This window comes from Tympanuchus pallidicinctus, unplaced genomic scaffold (genome assembly GCF_026119805.1).
Source record: "Tympanuchus pallidicinctus isolate F22 unplaced genomic scaffold, pur_lepc_1.0 scaffold8, whole genome shotgun sequence".
Lineage (NCBI taxonomy): Eukaryota > Metazoa > Chordata > Aves > Galliformes > Phasianidae > Tympanuchus > Tympanuchus pallidicinctus.
In genome coordinates this window covers 3,127,761-3,147,415 of record NW_026294802.1, presented here as the reverse complement: position 1 = coordinate 3,147,415, position 19,655 = coordinate 3,127,761, and the positions used below count along the sequence as shown (strand labels likewise).

General features: G+C 41.1%; 1 protein-coding gene across 18 annotated transcripts in view; it reads left to right on the top strand.

Moving 5' to 3' along the window:
* Nucleotides 1-19,655, top strand: part of CACNA1C (calcium voltage-gated channel subunit alpha1 C) — a 476,647-nt gene that overhangs the window by 335,301 nt on the left and 121,691 nt on the right. For 11 of the 18 annotated variants that reach the window (XM_052667542.1, XM_052667556.1, XM_052667545.1 and 8 more), the window contains exon 10: nucleotides 17,858-17,932. The exons of the other annotated variants lie outside the window; for them this stretch is intronic. In XM_052667542.1, coding sequence (XP_052523502.1) covers nucleotides 17,858-17,932 — 75 coding nt within the window. The remainder of the gene's footprint in view (nucleotides 1-17,857; nucleotides 17,933-19,655) is intronic. 18 annotated transcript variants of the gene reach the window in all.

The window sequence follows — 19,655 nt, the reverse complement described above, 5'->3', positions numbered from 1 at the left end:
CCATCTGTGCTCTTGCCCAGGTACTATACCTAAACTGAATCATCCCAAGTACAGAGAACATATGTTTCCAGTCTCTTCTCTGTCCTTGGCTGTGGAGACCAGTTTTTCTGTCTTCTTACCCTGAAAAGAGAACTGCCAGCCTGGAAACTGCCTCCTATAGAACAGAGAACAGGAAGAAGAAGGGAAGAGAACTGCACTTGCATCCCCTTTGGTTTGATTGCCTTTGTCAGTCTTTTGGGCTCCATAAGTCACATTTTGTATATTCCACTGCTTTCCTGAAGATGTTGAAACTTGTCCTGAGTCTCACTGGGTGTTTACAGCCCTTAATGAAATGGTTAAGTCCAAGAACTACAGCAAGAAGGGCCCCAATAGAAGAGAGGGTGAGAAAAGAAGGTGGACAGCCTTTAGCTGATGTTCTCTGTGGCAGAGGTCTTAGCATTCTTCTGAAGCATTTCTATACCAGTCATCTCACATTCCCTGAGCATTCACAGAGCAGTTTGAATTCATCTGCACTTTCGGGAAGTGTATGTTGAAGGCAGTTCTTTTTACTTGTTTGAATACATGCTTTTTCTATCTTGGAAAGTATGAGGTGCGAAATATGAAAAGGCTTCTAGGGGCTATTTGTGTTAATAGTTTTCTCCTATGCTCTTTTCCTGGTGGGCCTCCTGCAAGGGAAAAAAACATAAATTTGACAAAGGAGAGAAACACATGTCATGGCACAAAGCACATACTGAATTTCAAAATTACGTGATAGTGAAGAGAATCATCCCTTCTGTTGCCACAGCAACTGGGAATTTGCCCTTTTTTATTCTTCCTGAGAGTGTTCTGCCATGCATCTGTGTTGCTGTAGGCAGGAACAGAAACCTCAGTCCAACCCAGATTCTCCTCCTATTGAAGTTAATTGGCAAAATTCACACTGACTGCACTAAGGTCAGTAAAAAGCTGTGAATGGCAATGGAGAAGTAATTTGATGTTTCTGACTGCTCAGATTTTGCCCTCCCTCTGTTTCAGTGTATTTCAGTCCTATTTGAAGATGCTGCCTGCCATGTGAGCACAACCACATTAACATCTATAGGAGTGACAGAGCTTACTGTTTGGCCTGGAGTTTGGTAACAGAGCTATTCATTCAGGAATACTCATTCTTCTAGTTAAGTCATATCCAAGGTAGTACCGTAAATTCAAGGGCTGATTTGCAAGTAGCTTACCCAACAGAAAATCGAAAGTCTAATCATACTCCAGGGCTCTGTTGCAATGGGACTGATTACTGTAAATAATCAAATTTTCATCTAACGCAGCAGTAAAAACACTGCAAGTCAGCGTGTTGCCTATCAAAACATATAGCAAAACTTCAGAATGTACACTGAATAATGAAAGATGCAGGGGAGAAAGGCTTGACTGTACATGTAAATTTATGCCTTAGCTCAAGTGGAGATATAAAATGCACAATGGAAGATGATGAAGTTGAGAAATACAGGAAAATTCTAAAATTCTTAAAAATCTAAGCTGTTAAAGAACAATACTTTTTTAACAACAGGTCTCAGTTTTTACTTTCAGAGCAGTTATCTTTGTGACCTTTGGAAACATTTACTTGCATCTCTTGCAGCCTTATTTTTACCCACACAGTCACTGTTGCTTGTGAACAGCACTATGTTTTCATGGTAGTATTTAATCTCAGTTTTGTGAGAGTCTGCCCTAGGAGAAAATGTTTTTGAAACAGTGAGGATATTTTCAGGTGCAAGGTAAAACTTTGAGAAGAAATAGGGATCCTATGGACCATTAGAAACTTCAGAAAATCTTTGTCTTTCATGCTTTGTGCTTCTGAATTCTGGGACAGAAATAAGGAGAACAGGATAGCTGAGCTGATGGTTCAAAAAAAAAAAAGAGTTTGAGAACTCTAGAACCAGGTAGCCTCAGTAGTTTCAACTGAAATAGGGCTTTATTCCCAAGAGCTCCAATAGTATGTAGTTTGACTCTATTTCATAACAGAAATAAAAGCATGACCACATTTCTCTAAAAGTTCAGGCTAGTTAGGTTTTATTTGTCCAGTTCTTGTTGACTTGACTTTCTTTTACAAAGTCAACTTCCATACTGTAAGGAGACTCCATTGATTTCAGTGAGTACCAAATAAATTCCACTGATTATAGGGAAAGTTGTCACTCAATCCTATGCAACCCTGTGCAGTTTTTGTGTGTTGTTTAACCAGAGCATATTTGAAATGCTTGAAAGTATCTGTTGATGGTAAATCCGTTCACCTAATTTATTCTAATTCCGTTTGCAGAATTTGTCCCCGTATATTTAATATACATATGGAAGGACTTGGGCAACCCTGGGCAACTCCTTGCCAAGAATGTACAGACTGATATGTTAGATGATTTCTACCTATTGTCAAAAAGCAATTAATAAAACACTGTGCTCATGTGGGATTTAAGATAAACAAAAGCTCTAAGAGGCGCTGTCTTGAAATCAAATCTTTTGTCTGTCTAATCCTCTAAAGCTAGTTGGTTATTTCAGAGTGTGTCCTACAACCTGGTTGTATTTTGCTTTCCATGCATAAATATGGCAAAAGAAAAGGCAGTGCTGTAAAGTGATTTATTATCTGTTAAAACATCATCTAAAGAAGAAGAAATCATACTATCATCTTCTTTGTCATTGTCTGCTGATGTGGAAAATAATCATCTGCTGACTAGGGAAAGATTAGCTACAGTGCCAACAATTGTAGGTATTTCATTTGGGTACTTGGTAGGAGTTTCACAAGGTTTAGGAGCTGTGATACATTGATTCTCTTTCACCTGGAGACTGAGACAAAATAGGGGTTTTCTGGTTCTTACTGCAGGTATTTGATTCTCCTAGGATGAAAAAACATCCTCCATACAGTCAGCTGCAAAGGTCCAGAACCATGATTTGTTTGGACAGGAGTGTCAGCAGCTCTCAGCCATGTGCCTTGCTCTATCCATGCATTGTAGAAAGCAATTCCAGTGGCATTTCTCTACCTTGCCATATCCAAAGTAGCTCAAAAACTGTTCTTTGGACGAATACTTCAATTTGTGCACACTTAGTAAAATGCTTTGGTAAATGCTTTGTTTTTCTTGTGTGGAAATGTTGCAAAATGGGTTTGTGCTTCCAATGTCAAACTGGAGTCCATGGTTAGCATGTTGCCTAGAAAAAGCTTCGGGGATGTTAGTTCTTGCACTGGGATGAATCACTCCTATGATCCTTAGGCAAGACTCCTACTGAAGTTGCTGAGGATTTTGCCTGGATAAGGACTTGAGCCCCAATTTGTTTTATCTGAGGTTAGTAACAAAGTAAGCAAGCATCAGCACTAGAGAATGTTGTCTGATGTTAGGTCTTGATGTACTAGAGGCTTTTTCTACTCTCATCCATGGCTTTTCCATGCAGCTGTTATCCACCAAAGGGAGAGCATGAGATATTTCAGATCTGATACCACTTACAAGACTGCATACTCCAGATACTGCTGTTTGCCCAGTGCATAATTCCACTGTCATACAAAATGACATTGTATGTGTCCTGAATTTGAACCACCATCATTACTAGCATTTTGATTCCATACCTGTATATGTGGAAATATGGAATTGCACCCACATAAACATTTATATCCTGAAATGAAAAAATGACAGATATCACCAAAAGAAATGAGAAGGTAGCTGTGACAAAAAGTAAAGTTACCATTTAAAAGTGACCGCTTTCACTTTTGCCCTGTGTTCCATTAATGTCACCAAAACTGTGATGTCAACAATTTGACCTTTCCCCCATTGGAAAACAAGTCTGGGAGTAGATTTTCCTACTGACTGACTTCTTATGTTGCTTTCTGTTTGAAATCTCAGTTAACAAACAAGGTAGCTGTAGGGCCTTTATCCTGGATTGTTCGTCTTCCTCACCTCACTCTTTCCAAGAAGAGAAACGGTAAGACACAAAGATGGACAAAATTAATTTTCTCAACAAAGAGAAATTAAAAACTACTTGAAGCTCATGTTTAGAAATGTTTCTTCTACTAGATTGATTTTTTAAAACTTATATATAAGTTAACACTTGGATAGGGAAAAAATGTTCTGGCCTGTTTCATATGAGACAGCCAGCACAGCTTTACCAAGGGCAGGTCATGCCTAACCAACCTGGCAGTCTTCTATGGCGGAGAACAGCACTGGTAGATGAAGGAAAATTAACTGATGTCATCTACCTGGACTTGTGCAAGGCCTTTGACACAGTCCCGCAGCACTTCCTTATCTCTAAGTTGGAGAGATATGGATTTGAAGGCTGGACTATTAATTGGATAAAGAATTGGTTGGATGGTCACAGCCAGAAGGTTGTGGTTAATGACTCTGTGTCCAGATGGAGGCCAGTTGTGAGTGGTATGCCCAGGGTTCCATCTTGGGACCAGTGTTCTTCAACATCAATGACCTAGATAGTGCGATTGACTATACCCTCAGTGTGTTTGTTGATGACAGCAAACAGAAAGATGCAATTGACACAATGGAAGGAAGAGAACTGCTCTAAAACTGATCACATAAGAGCCTAATGAAGTTCAGCAAGGTTTGCACTTGAGTCAGAGCAATCCCAGATATGAGTGCAGGCTGATAGAAGAATTCATTGAGAGCAGACCTGCAGAGAAGGACTTAAAAGTCCTGGTGGATGAGAAGCTGGCTGTGAGTAGCTATGTGTCCTTGCAGCCTGGAAAGCCAACTGTATCCCTGGCTGCATCAGAAGAGGGCTGGCCAGCAGGGAGAGGGAGGAGATTGTCCCTCTCTTCTCTGCCCTTGTGAGGCCCATCTGGAGGCTGGCATCCAGGCCTGGGTCCTCCAGTATAGGAAGGATGTGGAGCAGTTGTAGTGGGTCCAGAGGAGGGCCACGAAGATGATCAGAGGGCTGTAGCACCTTTCCTATGAAGATAGGTTGAGGGAGTTGGGCTTGTTTAGTTTGGAGAAGAGAATGTGCCAGGGAAGCCTCATTGCAGCCTTCTAGTACTTGAAGGGAGCTTACAAGCAGGACTTTTTACATGATCTGATAGTTAGAAGACAAGGGGGATTGGATTTTAAACTAAAAGAAGGCAGCTTTAGTTTAGATGTTAGGTGAAATTTTTTTACTCACTGAGTGGTGAGGCTCTGGCAAAGGCTGCCCTGAAAATTTGTGGATGCCCCATTCCTGGTGCTGTTCAAGGCCAGGTTGGATGAGGCCCTGGGCAGCCTGAGCTGCTGGGTGGCAGCCCTGCCCACAGCAGGGTGTTGGGACTGGGTGGGCTTTAAGGTCTCCATCCTAAGCCATTCTATGATTCCATGACCTAGTTTAGAGAAAAAGGCACAAAAAAGGCTACATGATGTTCTGAAGGCCACCCACCCTCTCAGTGTGAGAGTCAGAGACATCTCTCAGTCAGAGAGATGCTACTGCTCTGTCCTTTATACCAGAGTTTTTACCTTATATTGTATAGCATAAGGCATTTATTGATTTGATCAGGATGGTCTGGAAAAATTTTCCTTCCCTGGAAAAGCACTGTAGTTATATTATACACTTCAATACAGTTTTCTCATTACCCTGGAAGTATGGATTGTTCACTTTGTAATTAACTAAGTCAATCAATAGAATTGTTTTTAATTAGTAATGTAATTTAACAACTGAGCTTTTATTAAAAAGCAGCAGTTAGGTTCATTGTCCTTAGATTTCACAACTTCCCAGTTTCTCTTCCTTCCTTTGTGGCTGAAGGGAAGCTTTAATCATAAAAAAAAAATGTGGGCAACTGTTTTGAAATCCTTCTTTCTTCTCTGTTGATGGTTACTGCTGCAGTTAGCTAAATCCCATCTAACCCAAATGAAATCTAGCTCAAGCCTCAAGAGGAAGATATGGAGAAGACAAATGGGTGCCTTTGTTTGAGTGGAGAGCAAAAGAAGAAAGACTGCTGGTACTCAAGAAGCCTCAGGATAACGCTATGGCCAACTCTGCAGTCTATAATTCTGATTTGCTCCAACATAGCATCAGGAGACCTGGCATTGTTTGGAGTGGAGTAACTCTTCAGTTTAGGGGAGCTGAGACAAATTCAGGCATGTGTCTGACCCAAGCAGCCAGCTCCTTGGAGGGACTCTGGTGTTTAGTGGAGATCTGAGATAATTAACTGACCCAGGGACTGTTGTTGCAGTGAGCACCTCCTGAGTCTTCTGCTGCTGCCATCGTTGCACAAGATGGAGGGCAGTGTGAGAACAAAGTCCACAACTGTGCCTGTGGCTTAATTTTTTTCTTTCTATTCCCTTACAGAATCAAACGGCACATAAATTAAATAAGCTGCCAGTGTGCTATAGTTCATGTCTGGGAAAAAAAGTTAGATTCTCTGTGACTGAAAATGTTTTGGTGATCTGCACGTGCTCACCTGTCTTGTAGCTGAGGATCTGGTTAGTGTTGTCTAACTTCAGTTTTTCAAGCTCCTCCCTTCCCTGATCCTTGTAACCTGGAGCACAAAGCTACACTGAGCACTGCTAGAGCAGTGAAGTGTGACCAGCTACAGCACAGAGAGGATGACATTTATGTTGATAGGACATTAAGTTTATCTGCTATAAAAGCTATTTCCCTAGTAAAGACTGTCTGGTGAGATAGCACCTCTGTTTTGCCTGCTGGAAGAAAGACTTATGTTGATGTAGGAATCCTCTTTAGTACTAATGTGTTACAGAGAAATATCTTCAATGGTAAGGCTTTAGAGAGAATCCATTGTTTATATAGCTGGGGAAGACACCTCCGTGCAAATAAATTAATCTCCACCTGCCCTGTTAGGAAGTACTTCTGGAAGCTGTCAAGATTTATCTGCTTACACTGTGATTCCACTTCTCCTGAAGGGACATTAGAGGCAACTGTCTTTGAGGAAAGTGCCATTGCCTTACCTCCTGACAGATTGTATGTGTGTTATTTCCCATGGTTAGGAAGGTGCAGAAGGCATTCAGTGCCATGAACTCTACAGAAAATTTTAAGAAGAAATGCCATAAACCCTCAATTTGAATGTATATATGTAGAGCAAGGCCAGATCTTTTAAGTAGAGGCTTAAAGTATACTCTTAAATCACTATAAGGGCATTCACAGAATGATTCGCAAAACTGTGGAGTGTTCAGCATTTCTTGCTGAAGTCAGTAAGATTGTCCAGTGCTGTATGTTTGAAAAACAGTTATCACAGATATAGCCTTAAGTGTCTCTCCACTGAGAGAAAAGCATCAGTGGAGCAGGATAGCAGCTGCAACCCCGAGGACTTTTTTATGTGATATAGCAAACTGTCAGAAGAGAGGCTATGGTGTTCAATAATGATTGCTGACGGACAGGGAACGTGTGTTTGGAGGTAGGAACAGCTGCTGAGGGTGAGAATCAATCATATTACATTACTGCCAGATGACATCAGGGCCAAAGTGTGCCTGACATTGACACACAAATAAAAATTAGGGGTATGTACAGAAATCAAAGACAGTTTTGGTTCCAAGAGTTTAGAGTCTGAATGGGCAAAAGGTGGTATTGTAATTTTATAATTCCTTTTTTTTTTTCTTTTTTTCTTTTACTGGAAAAGCAAAGCTAATATAGAAGGGAATAGCACTTTAGATACTTCATGGTACCCAAGACTTTCATTATAGACTGGCACATAAAATATAGCAGTTGAGGCTTTATGCTTTAGTTTTGTGCAAGCTAGGAGATTTCAGCTGATGTGGGACATTCTAAATGCCATCCAGTGCCTCATAAGAGCCAACTAAGTGTGGTTTGAGCAAGGGCAGACTGAGGGAGGCAGGAAGAGCATTAGCAGAGCTCCCCTGGGGAAATACCATATCCTTCTCTTCCCTGCCCCTCACAGCTATCTTAGCTCCAGCAGCCAGTTGCTTTCTTAAATGGACTCATAAGCAGTCACAAGCAGTCACACAAGGAGGCAAAAATAATGGTGTTTTGTTTTAAATGCAAGTAGGGTTAGACAGCTAGCCCTGCTGTTGTGATGGCAGCATGGTGGAGCAGTGTGATGAGCTGTAGCTGATGGGAGCTTGGTGAGGCAGTGATGTCCCTATAGCACAGCATGGTGACAGGCCGTCTGGGGGACATTACACAGCTGAGCAGTGTGTTTGTGTGACTGATCTGATAGCCAGTTTTGGCACAGCTGAGGATTGACAGCTGTGAATGGCACTCAGCACTTAGGTGGAAGCCTGGAAAACTTGTGGCAGGACCCTGATACAGGCATGGCTGTGATGGAAGAGCAGTTACACGCTTGCTCTGTGACCAATCACATTTACTTATTGAATGAGAACCTTCCCATCCTCTCCAGTACAGTCTGCTAATAGGATAAAAATCTCTGGTTGGGTTTGCTCCTGAGAAGAAAAGCAGACCTCTCATTTTGGTTATCTCATAAATGACATCAAGCCCAGAGGTGGCAGGGGAAGGGAAATGTTTCCAACTGGGGAACTGAAAATAGCTGTGGCACTGAGTCTGCCTGTTGACTGCAGCAGCTCTTCAGTGAGCAGGATTGTAGAAGTAAGTCAACAGATGAGAGATTTGGCCTTTTAGGTCTTGAGGCCCATATTGAAATTCAGCTGAAGGGTCCATGGATGTTTGTAGTGCTGCTTACACCTTCATTTCTGTGTACAGCTCACAGGGCACAGCGTGATGTACCTCACTTCTTGCCTGCTTGAAGAATGGCTGCAGTGAAACATGACTCTATGAGTGGCACTGAGGGACATCATTAGCGTCCATGGTGGTGATGGGTTGGCAGTTGGACTAAATGATCTTAGTGTTCTTTTCCAACATTGATAATTCTGTGATTCTATGAAAAGCAAACTGTAGAGATCTGCAGGGGATGCACTAGTAGGTGCATTTGGGAGTCAGTGGAGATCAAGATGGGGAGGTTACCAATGGCATTAAAAACCAGAGGCTGAAATGAAATAACAGGAGGGCTAAACATCAGAGCAATACTTCAGTGGCAGAGTTGCATGGATCCTCACAGATGTGCAGATCAAAATGTAGGTGTATTATCTAGCTGTTTGAAGAACCATGAGCAGAATAACATGGCTATGCAAGGTCACTAATTACTTGCTTTAACACAGCTGTGTGAGGGAAGCTTGCATAACACCTGCCCACGCTAAGCTCAGCTCAAGCTGTTGTTATCAGTCCCTCACTCTCCTGAGTGCTCCAAGTATTTGCAAACTAAGAATCTATTCTTTCTAGGCTAAAATAAAATGCCTGTTCCTTTGGATTGCTGTAATGGACCTATTCTCGGTGCTCTACTCAAGAGATGTAAAAGCTTTAATTACTGGTTTGACAAGCTGACTTTAAGGACAAAACTCTTTAACTTGAATTCTTTGCTTTTCTCCTGGCTGCACAGTAACTCGGCCTGCCCAGCTAGCATGTCTCATGCTTCTGACTCACGTTATTGTGATAATAGTGTCTAGTATCAGACTAGTCATTATGTTAGCAAAAGTGTCTGAAAGAACACTACATGCAGGAGCAGCAGACAAAATTGCAAGCATTTTATTTACTAGGCACAGAAGGAATGTAACAGAGTAGGGCTTAAAAGTGGAAATTTATGTGCATTTCATACTAGAAGAGGTGATTTCGTTTTCAGAATCTGTCAGTGAGATCTATGAGCACTAACAGCAAGGGTTCATCACTTTCCCACAGTCCTGGCTTAAGAGTGACCTGTACCTAATGCATGTGTTTATATTACCCATTGATCAGTGAACAGAACTGTTTGATTATTCATGATCAGGAAGGCATTACCCATGATCTTTCTCATGCATCCCAAATGAAGCCCGCTACTAAAAATGTCTGCACTTACTGAAAATTAATCTCTCTCAGGCACATCCTGTGCAGTGGGACTGCTCAGGGAGTGCCTTGTTGCTCTCTTTTCTTGATAATATTAAAGCTCAAATATTTTAAGCTACTCCTATGTTGCATCTTCCAGCATGCACTTAACATAGAATCATGGAATTGTTTGATTTGGAAGGGTCCCTTAGAAGTCACTCAGTCCAACCCCCCTGCAGTGAACAGGGACACCCACAGGCAGATCAGGTTGCTCAGAGCCCCGTCCAGCCTGACCTTGGGTGTCTCCAGGGATGGGGCACCCACCACCTCTCTGGGCAACCCTGTGACAGTGCCTCACCACCCTTACTGTAAAAATCTTTTTCCTCATATCTAATCAAAATCTCCTCCCCCCCCCCCTTTAGTTGGAAACCATTTCCCCTTTTCCTATCAAAACAGATCCTGCTAAAATCTGTTGTGATTGTCTCTCCCCTTTTTTCTTACAGATTCCCTTTAGATATTGGACATGCATAGACCACTCTTTCAGCTTGCAGGCATATCTCAGATTAAATAATCAGTCACTTCTATTGTTCTTTCCAACAGCTTATTCACCTGTGACCCAGCATCTGCCTAGGTGCCATGACTGTCCTTTGAAATAATAGAATTTGTCCCCCACATTCACTTTTCATTTGCATGATGTTCTGCCAACAAGAGCCAGCCTCCAAAAGAATAATTTCCTTCTTCAATACAAGACAGTCCTCAGAGAGACCTATCTTCTTGTTCTTCTCAGCCCAGGCACAATCCCTGCCCAAACTTCCCAGCTGCAGGGCTGTGTACGCTCCTCTTGGGAAAGATTTGCGCTGTGAGCTCCTGACTCACTGAAGCATCCAAACATAAGCACAGTCTCTGCTGTCCTGACACATTCTCTTATGTGTTCAAGCTCATAAACCGTAGACCACTTACCAGGTCTTCAGGTGTCACCAACCTTGAAATGGCTTGCGACAGACAGGGATGTCATAAAACAGCTAGTGCTGCATCTCAGTCACTTTAAAGCTTGGCAATCTAGGTGGTGAGCAGCACTCCCTGGAGTGTTTCTGATGACCTAAGCAGATCAAGTTAGAACTGGCTTCTGTAATTTTTTTTGCTTCTCCCAGACTCTGCAGGGAAGACAGATTCATAGGGCTGTGAACTGAAAGAACAAAGATGCTTTTGCTGAAGTAGAGATCCTCATCAAAGTTACTGATTCACCACCCAGGTGTATATTTCTATGGATGGGCAGATGCAAAAGTTTCCTCCTGCACAGGAATTTAAGGAAACACATGACCTGCATTAACCACATTTGGACTTGAAGCTTATGTGCTGATAATTTCCACTAATAACAATGCAAGTATGCAGAATATAAGTAGCCTTGTGATTATTAGAGGGACAAAAGTGATGAAAGTCAGAAGGATTTTGTCTTTTTTTTAGTTGCTGATTATTCTCTCTTCAGGGCACTTTCTTGGTTGCTAATTATTTTATTCATTTTGTTTCATCAACCTTTGGATCCCTTCCCAACACATTATCTACAATGTTTGCAGCTCTCATGCTCTTATTTGTTAGATGCCTGCCAGTCTGCATTATTAGAATCTTTTTGATTTTCAAGCGATGTGCTCATGCTTCTTGTGTCTGTGTATCATTTATTGAGTAGTTTCAAGCACATTTGATGGCACTGCTGTTTACCCCACTTTCTTCTGTTCAAAATCTTAAAGAATGAGAGAGAGATCTTGCAGACCCACTTGGAATGTGCAGTTCTGATTTCTTCACTAGCACAAAGTATTGTTGAAAATGTCATAGATCCTCTGTTGTTTCACTGTCCTTTTCCTTTCCTTTCCTTTCCTTTCCTTTCCTTCCCTTTCCTTTCCTTTCCTTTCCTTTCCTTTCCTTTCCTTTCCTTTCCTTTCCTTTCCTTTCCTTCCCTTCCCTTCCCTTTCCTTCCTTCCCTTTCCTTCCTTCCTTCCTTCCTTCCCTTCCCTTCCCTTCCCTTCCCTTCCCTTCCCTTCCCTTCCCTTCCCTTCCCTTCCCTTCCCTTCCCTTCCCTTCCCTTCCCTCTCCTCTCCTCTCCTCCCCTCCCCTCCCCTCCCCTCCCCTCCCCTCCCCTCCCCTCCCCTCCCCTCTCCTCTCCTCTCCTCTCCTCTCCTCTCCTCTCCTCTCCTCTCCTCTCCTCTCCTCTCCTCTCCTCTCCTCTCTTTTTTTTAAATTGAATTGCTCCAGAATTCTGTGCTAAAAAGTATTAGACCGAGAGCAGAAAATGAGGCTATAAACTACATCTTGGCAAGTCAATGCCTTGCACTTTGGTGCATTGGCTGTTGTTCCTAGGAAAGGCAAACAATACAAAACATTTATCAGATGAGAAAACAAGTTTAGGATATCATACGAGGATCCAGATTTAGGGGAGAAGCATCTTTCAAGATCTGTTCTGGTAGCAGCTCTGTCATTCTGTGACCCAGCCCATCTGTCTTTCACTGCAGGGGGTTAACACAGGTTGCTCTCATAGCTCTTGAAGGCAGAAACTCTGCACAACAGTCAATGGGCTCCTAATGCAGACTAAGGTGTTAGCACAGCAGAACCAGCAGTTACCCAGGGAAATCATTAATTTGGCCTTTTTGTAACAGTGTTAAACACCTTTCTGGAAGGCCCTGTGCTTCTGAGTTATTTGAGACACCACGGGCTATGCAAAAACTACCTCTGCCCTTCTTGCAGGGATGCACACAGAGAGTTTTTAGTTCTTCCTTTCAAATATACATCAGTCAATATATATGTCAGAGGCTTGCAAAGGCTGTCTCTTGTCAGGGCCAGAAGTTTGGCTGTGCTTTTCTGAAATGTGCGTTCTCCCTACTGGATAAAATGAAGAAAAAATAGTGGAATGCTGCATATTGCAGTTGATTATACTGTAAGAAGCAGAAAATTGGAATATTTAATCTGAAATATGCCTGTTTAAGGTAGACAAGATGTTTGTTGTACTAAAATAAGTCCCAGGAAGATTAGCTGGTGGCAAGATAATGCATTTGTAGGTGCCAGTAATCCGCATGTGTTAATGATAGATCTCTTAATCACATGCCTGCACAGCTGATACAGATCTCTCTCTCTCTCCCCTGCTCCTCTTTGTGGATCATATAAGTTTGCTAAGCCCATGGCTGTGTCCCCTCAATGTCATAGAAAGTAAACCTGCCTTTGGTGACACTCAGGAAGGGGAGAAAGACATGTGAAAGCAAGGCTTTTTATATGAAAGATAGATGTTGCAATTTATACTGTAAAATATATTATTTATATGTATATAAAGTGAAATGTGAGACTTACAGTACACCATCTCAGTATTTAGCAATGTTCCTACCCCTGTGCCTGTTGGTAAGCTGTGCTGCGCTGTACCAGTCTTCTCAGCCCAGTTCTACTGCAACAATAAACCCTATGCTGCATCCCAGCTGCTCTGTCTTTGCTGCTGGTTACGCACTGGTGTCAAGGTCTTTTTGACTGAAGCAGATGCAACTGACAACCACTTCATGGCTCTTCATTGCTCTCCCGGGTTTGACCTTGAGTGCAACTGCAGCTCAAGCTCCCTCTCTCCTGCCAATTGCAGTCATTTGTATAACCCAAAATTAGGTTATTCAGAGTGTTTCTGTTACATGTATTTAATGTCATGTTGTGTGTAATGCCATCTTTATGGGTGTTGGCCTCTGAATCCTTGATAAGCATTTTCACAGTTTTTCTGGACTTTTTTTTATAGTGTTTTTATAGTGTTTTTTATAGTGTTAGATTTACTGATGCATTGTGTCTGTCTTTGAGAGATACATAACCACCAAGAGCCCGGCTCCAAGTTCCCTTTCCTCTTCTCTAGTAGAAGCCTTCCCATTGCAGAACTGAGCTCCTTTTCCAAACAGAAACTCTGACAGCATTCCCCACACGTATAATATGTTGTATCCCATATATCCCATATATCCCATACATCCCATATATCCTATACATCCCATATATCCTATATGTATGTATCCCATATAATAGCCACAACTATTATATTTTCCTGGGAAAAAAAAAAAAAAAAAACAGGAATTGATCTAGAGAAAAATATTCACTTACCTCTGCATGATTTACTCTGTGCATGCTGCTTGCATTTAAGAACACTCACTGATTGTTCATGAGACAGTGAACCCGTGTAGCAGAATAAAAGCTGTATCTTATTTACATTAATGAATAAGATGAATGAGTACAGCATTTCTGAACAGGCAATGAGAAGAGGAAAACTAAGCAATATTCACATATTAATTAAAAATGTGAGCCCTCCACTGAAAAAAAAAAAAATAATGAGCGTGTTGAGATTCTGACAGCTGTCCATAAACTCATTTGTGGAATGATGGGCAGGAGAGGCACCTTGGGAAGCGGGGCTCTTAGGGCAGACAAAGTCATTCACTTGATGCACATTCTGGTAAAGGGAGCAGCCTGAATACTTTAATTTATTCTTGTTGTGCTTGATGGAAAAAAAAATCTTAAATCTCAGCTGGAGAATTCACAAGACTTCTTTGCTCTTTCGATTTGCATTATAGTTCTGCGGATTCCCACTTGGGAGGCATTAGCATCAGTAATAGCTATAGTACTTAGGGCTTAGAGTAATATGTTTCATCCACAAATCTCAAAAAGATTTGCAAGGTGAGTGCAGAATTATAATCCCCATTTTAGAGAAATGGAACAGATATGTGAGAAAGACTTGGTCATATGGCCAAGGTTACACAATAAAGTAGCAGTGACATCGGGTTAATCTGATATCAACTAGCAGCATGGGCAAAAGGGGTGACTTAGGCCTTATTTTGCAGTGTCATTCAATTCCAGCAGTCCTAATGAGCACTTCAGAATACACACTGAGGTGTATTTTTCCTTTTCTTAATCTGAAAACTCACTGCAAGTCTCTTTGAATAGGAGTGAACACACTGTTGAGTTATCTCACTGTTCCAAGTGAGGTACCCAGTGTAGGTGTCTAAGGTAAATGCCCAGCCTGTCCATGCGGCAGAGGGAGCCACTCAGAAAACCTGTGACAGGAACCTGTCTGTCTCTGGAGCTTAACTCAAATAGCTCAAATAGAATCAGAGATGTCAAGTCAGGCAATGCAGCTTCTCACATATCCAGTTCTAAAATTAACATCAAGATCTGCATAGTCATTTAGTAATGTATCCTGTCAACATCTGTGACATGTGTGTGCTTTGTCTATGTTTGTGGAACCTGGTATCCTTTGCCCAGGGATCATCTTATCCAGGTTTTAAATTCTCACAGCAAGATTCATTAAAGTCAGATTCAGCAACAAGCAAGTGTGGCAACATTATAATCCATGGAGATAAATTTCAATATTAGAATTACCTCCACTGTCAAGATGACAAGACTGCCACAAATGCAAAATGCAACAGTGGTAGTGATATTTCTGAAATGCAACTATATATTATTCCCTAAGTGTGGAAAGGCACAAAATATTTCAGTGCTACATTGAAGGGGATTTGAAAGTGCTGTCTATCTTTTTACTTGAGCAGCTGGCTATCTCTTGGCAACCTGCCATCTAGTAATTTATTACATGTCCACAGGGCATTTGGTTGGAGGGACATATGTTAGTGCAAGTGTAGGGCTGGTATCAAAGCTTGATGCTGGTGACATGGAACAGAGGCTCTCAAAGGGTCTTGCACATCTGCCTACAACCATTCACAGACTGCAGACTTTGTCCTTATTTCTGTCCACTAGGTTTCAGAGCTAGAATTAACACAACATGAAGCTTATGTCAGGTTTATTTTTAAGGAAGCAGCTAGACAGCATTTGCTGCTTTAGTTGCTGTAGGAATACTATGTAAGTAATGTGAAATCAGAGTTTAGGTAGTCCAGGAGGAAAATGCTGTATTCAGAGATGAACCATGCTGTGGATAGATGTAAGAAGTGCAAATATTTCAGTGACTGTAGAGTATAAAACATACTGGTCATCATGGTTTGCACTCTATCAAAATCAGGAAGTACCTGCATGGTTTAAAAGCTGTTTCACTTCCCTTTGGAAAGAAGTTCCTATGCTACTTTGGAAACGTGTAATTAATGGGAGATTCCATCAACCTGAGTGAATTATGGATGTGATCACTAAAGATAAATTCAGAAAAAGATTGCAATGTAAGCAAAGCTACCATGATTGCATATCTTCTATGGCATCATCATAGAATGACCTGGGTTGAAAAGGACCTTAAAGATCATCTAGTTTCAACCCCCGTGCTGTGGGTAGGGTTGCCAACCTCTAGACCAGGCTGCTCAAAGGTATTCTAGCCCTGTGTGGTTGTTAGTAGTTCACTGCAGTGGTTTGGAATAGTATGGCTTGATTTGGTTTGGTTGAGGCAAACTGCCAGCTCAGTGTGCTCATCTCACTGTTAGCTGCACTGCTGCTCCTGGTGCAGTCCTGCAAAGGCAAACTGTCTGGAGGAAATGTCTTCTCATTCCTTTAACAACCTGCTCTCACATGTGCCAAGGAGTCACCTTCTACAGTATAGGTGTTCAGTCATTCAACTACGACTCTAAGGTATAACTTAATATCCCAAGGTATCAGGTGTGCAGTTGAACTGTGCGCATGAGGATACAATGCCTGTGGTGTAGTTTGGATACTGAATTGCCTTGCAAGGCAAAGCCTGTGGTAGATGGAAGATCTATGGATCTACTTGAAGGTCAAGGCGCACACTGCATCTGGCAGAACCCAGCCCTGTGGGGACCTCTGATCTGGGTACAAGGAGTTGATTTTTTGAACTTGACAGCAAACAGCCCTTGACAGAGTGCATATGTCACTGATCACATATGGAGCAGGAGGTGAGGCACCAGAATTTCCATCACTAAGTCACTTTGTGTCTAGATAGGAGGAAATGCACTTTTGTCTCAACTTCCAAAATTACAAAGAGGAAGAAGTCACTGAGATGGCATAGTCCATATAGCATGATCCTGATAGCTCTGGTCTGGACTAGAGCCCACCATTTAGAAAAACATCTTTTCATGATTAAAACATTCTTGTGGTGGATTCACTGCCAACATTCTTGGTGCATAGTTCCAATAATTAATTACCCTGACTGCAGAAAATGCCTGCCTTGCTTCTAGACTGGAGCTGGGGTGTGGGCAAAAGGTCTGCGTTTCTGAGAACTGAATCAGAGAGAAAGCTGTGTGGGCAATAGTTGGTCTACTTCATCTCATATTCAGCCCCAGTTTATACATAAATCTTCTGTGGCAACTTCTGTTTTCAGGATTTTTTAACTGGCCTAAATGAACCTCATAGCAGCTATGCACATGACTATCCATGATACTGAAGATGATGGTGAGGTGCCACATAAAATTAAGTGGTTGTTCTGCTGAGAACATACCATGTTTGAGATTACAGTCCACATCTCCTGTCCATCCTGGCCTTTAACTTCTGGCCCTCATTCTTCTTATACATGATAGCTTTGTAATACTTTTTACTGTGCTTAACATTTACCAACAGTGCAGTGCAGTAAATGCTTGGGAGTTAGTATCAGCAACTAGCCTGAACCATGGAAAAGACAGAGAAAAGACTGAGAGATGTAATTATCCCAACAATTTTTCTTTAGCATCTCCATCACTTTTGAAAAGTTTCTTGATATTGCAAAAATTAGGAAAAAAAGAACGAGAAATCTGATTCAAAAATGGGCTGGTCCAGATCCTGGAACTAAAGATTAGAGGAAAACTTTGGGATATGTTGTGAGTGCCTTAGACTTATTGATTTCAATAGTCAGACAGTCAAACAAGAAGACTTTTGCCATTGAAATCATTGGAAAAATGATTTCACCCATAAACTTCAATTCAACCACTTATTATTCTCAGAAGATAAATTTTAAAAAGAGCACAAAGCAAGGGGAGGTTATCCTCTGATGGTCTGATATAATATTTTTTATTTTTATGTACCTTATTTTTTCATTTTGTACTTTTAATTCACGTGATGAAGTTTTCTGAGAGAAGTGGATGTCATGTGCAAGCTGAGTTCCTTGTTTTTTTCTTTTGCCTGTCACTGGCTGCATGTTCTCTATTGATGTCTTGTTCCTGGTACTTGACCATCTTGTCTGTGAAAGGAAGCACTCCAGCTGGCTTGCCTGATAAGAAGAAAGAAAAGTTTTCTTGGTTTAGTCACTCCACAGAAACCCATGGTAATGTTCCACTGCACTTGGTGTCCACACTACGCATATTTGTATGTGTGTTTGTCTATATATCTCTATAAAGACTGACACATAATGTATCTTTGTGTATTTCTGCATGTGCGTGCCTTGCTTTTGCTATTGCTTGTGCAGTGTCCTCTTCATGCACTTAAGATAATAAGCTGTTCTGCAAATCAATCTCTTGCTAATGTCTTCAAGATTGTTTCCCATTTGCAAATAAGCTCAAATATGTCTTGAAAGTGCTTTACCTCATCCTCAAAGATGACATACCAAATATCAATGTCTTGGTGTTTGTTTGCTTTTTTTCCTGATGAGCTTCATCTGGATTGAAAATTTGAAGATTTTAATTACGAATGTCTCTTTTTCTTACAGTTTATTTGACTCTTCTGTGCACATCAAAATATGAATCCAGTTGATTTCTTTATCCATCTTTCTGAACAGACAAGATTTGTTAAAACATCTAGTCTTTGTAAAGAAACAGGCACCATTAGAGTACAGTATTTCATGGTTATGTCAAGAGTAGACTAGAGAGACCATCATTCCATATGGTCTGTGTTCCTGAATAGCACAATACAAGAACGTATAGATTTCCAAAGACATATGTTGGAAGCACTTGCATTATTGGGATTGTGTGCAGGAAAGATTTTGAGAGGCATTTCTACCATAATGCTTTCAAAGCAAGAACCCAGTACCTCTTTGGAAGAACCTTCTGATATCTTTGACATCTTTGTCGCTTCTGAAAGGATTTCTGAGCCCATAGCTCATTAAACATCTGCCCAACTGGAATGCAGAGCGTATTTACTCTGTCTCTCCTTTTTTTATTTTTTAATCAAGGACTTACTATTAGATACTTTTTATTAATGAGTAACCTATTTTGACAAGCTATTAAAGCTTCTCCCACAGCTAATAGCATGTACTATCAAGACTCACCTGTGACATACATCCCATCTCAGAGGCCTAACTCTTCCATTACTCGTTGAAAATGTCATTTTCTGTATATTTGAAAAGAGGTGAAAAGGGAAGAGACACATTGAATGCTGTCCTTTCTTCCACCATATGTTGAATGTTAGTATGTTGAAGGAGTTACAGTTCATATAGGAGTTGGGAGAAATTCATGTAATGGAAACAGTGAATCTTTTGCATCTACAGAAGCAAATAAAATATTAAGGTTTCATAACGCATAGAAGATGTGACACCTTCTTGAATCCTAATGAAATAGGTTCACACCTAAGATTACTTTCATTTGATGGTTATTCCATTATATTTCTGTAAAAGTGTAGAAGATTCTGTCCGGTTCTTATTTGATGACTGTCAAAATAAAATCTCTGCCACAGTTCATATTAATTAGTTTCTTTGTTGGTAATATCTGAAAGGGTCTGAGAGTTTGAATTCCCCTCTATATCCCAGTAAGTTCAGGCTCTAAATGCAAGGTTAAAACCCATTAACAGTGGTATACAGTACATGGGCCATCAGTATCATTTATGTGGAACTTGCTATCATGCTAACTGAAACCTTTTATCTGATTCCTTCTGAGTCTGGTACTTGCTATCTGCACTCCACTCCAGAAGAGACTGGAAAGGGTAATAAAACGGTTGTGCTGGTGCAGGTGAAGAGGCATCTTCATAAGTTTTCATTGAATTAAGCAAATGCTTATTTCTTGGTTTTGCCAGGTTCCCTCATTTTTAGTGATTCTCATTCATAACAGTTCCTAGGA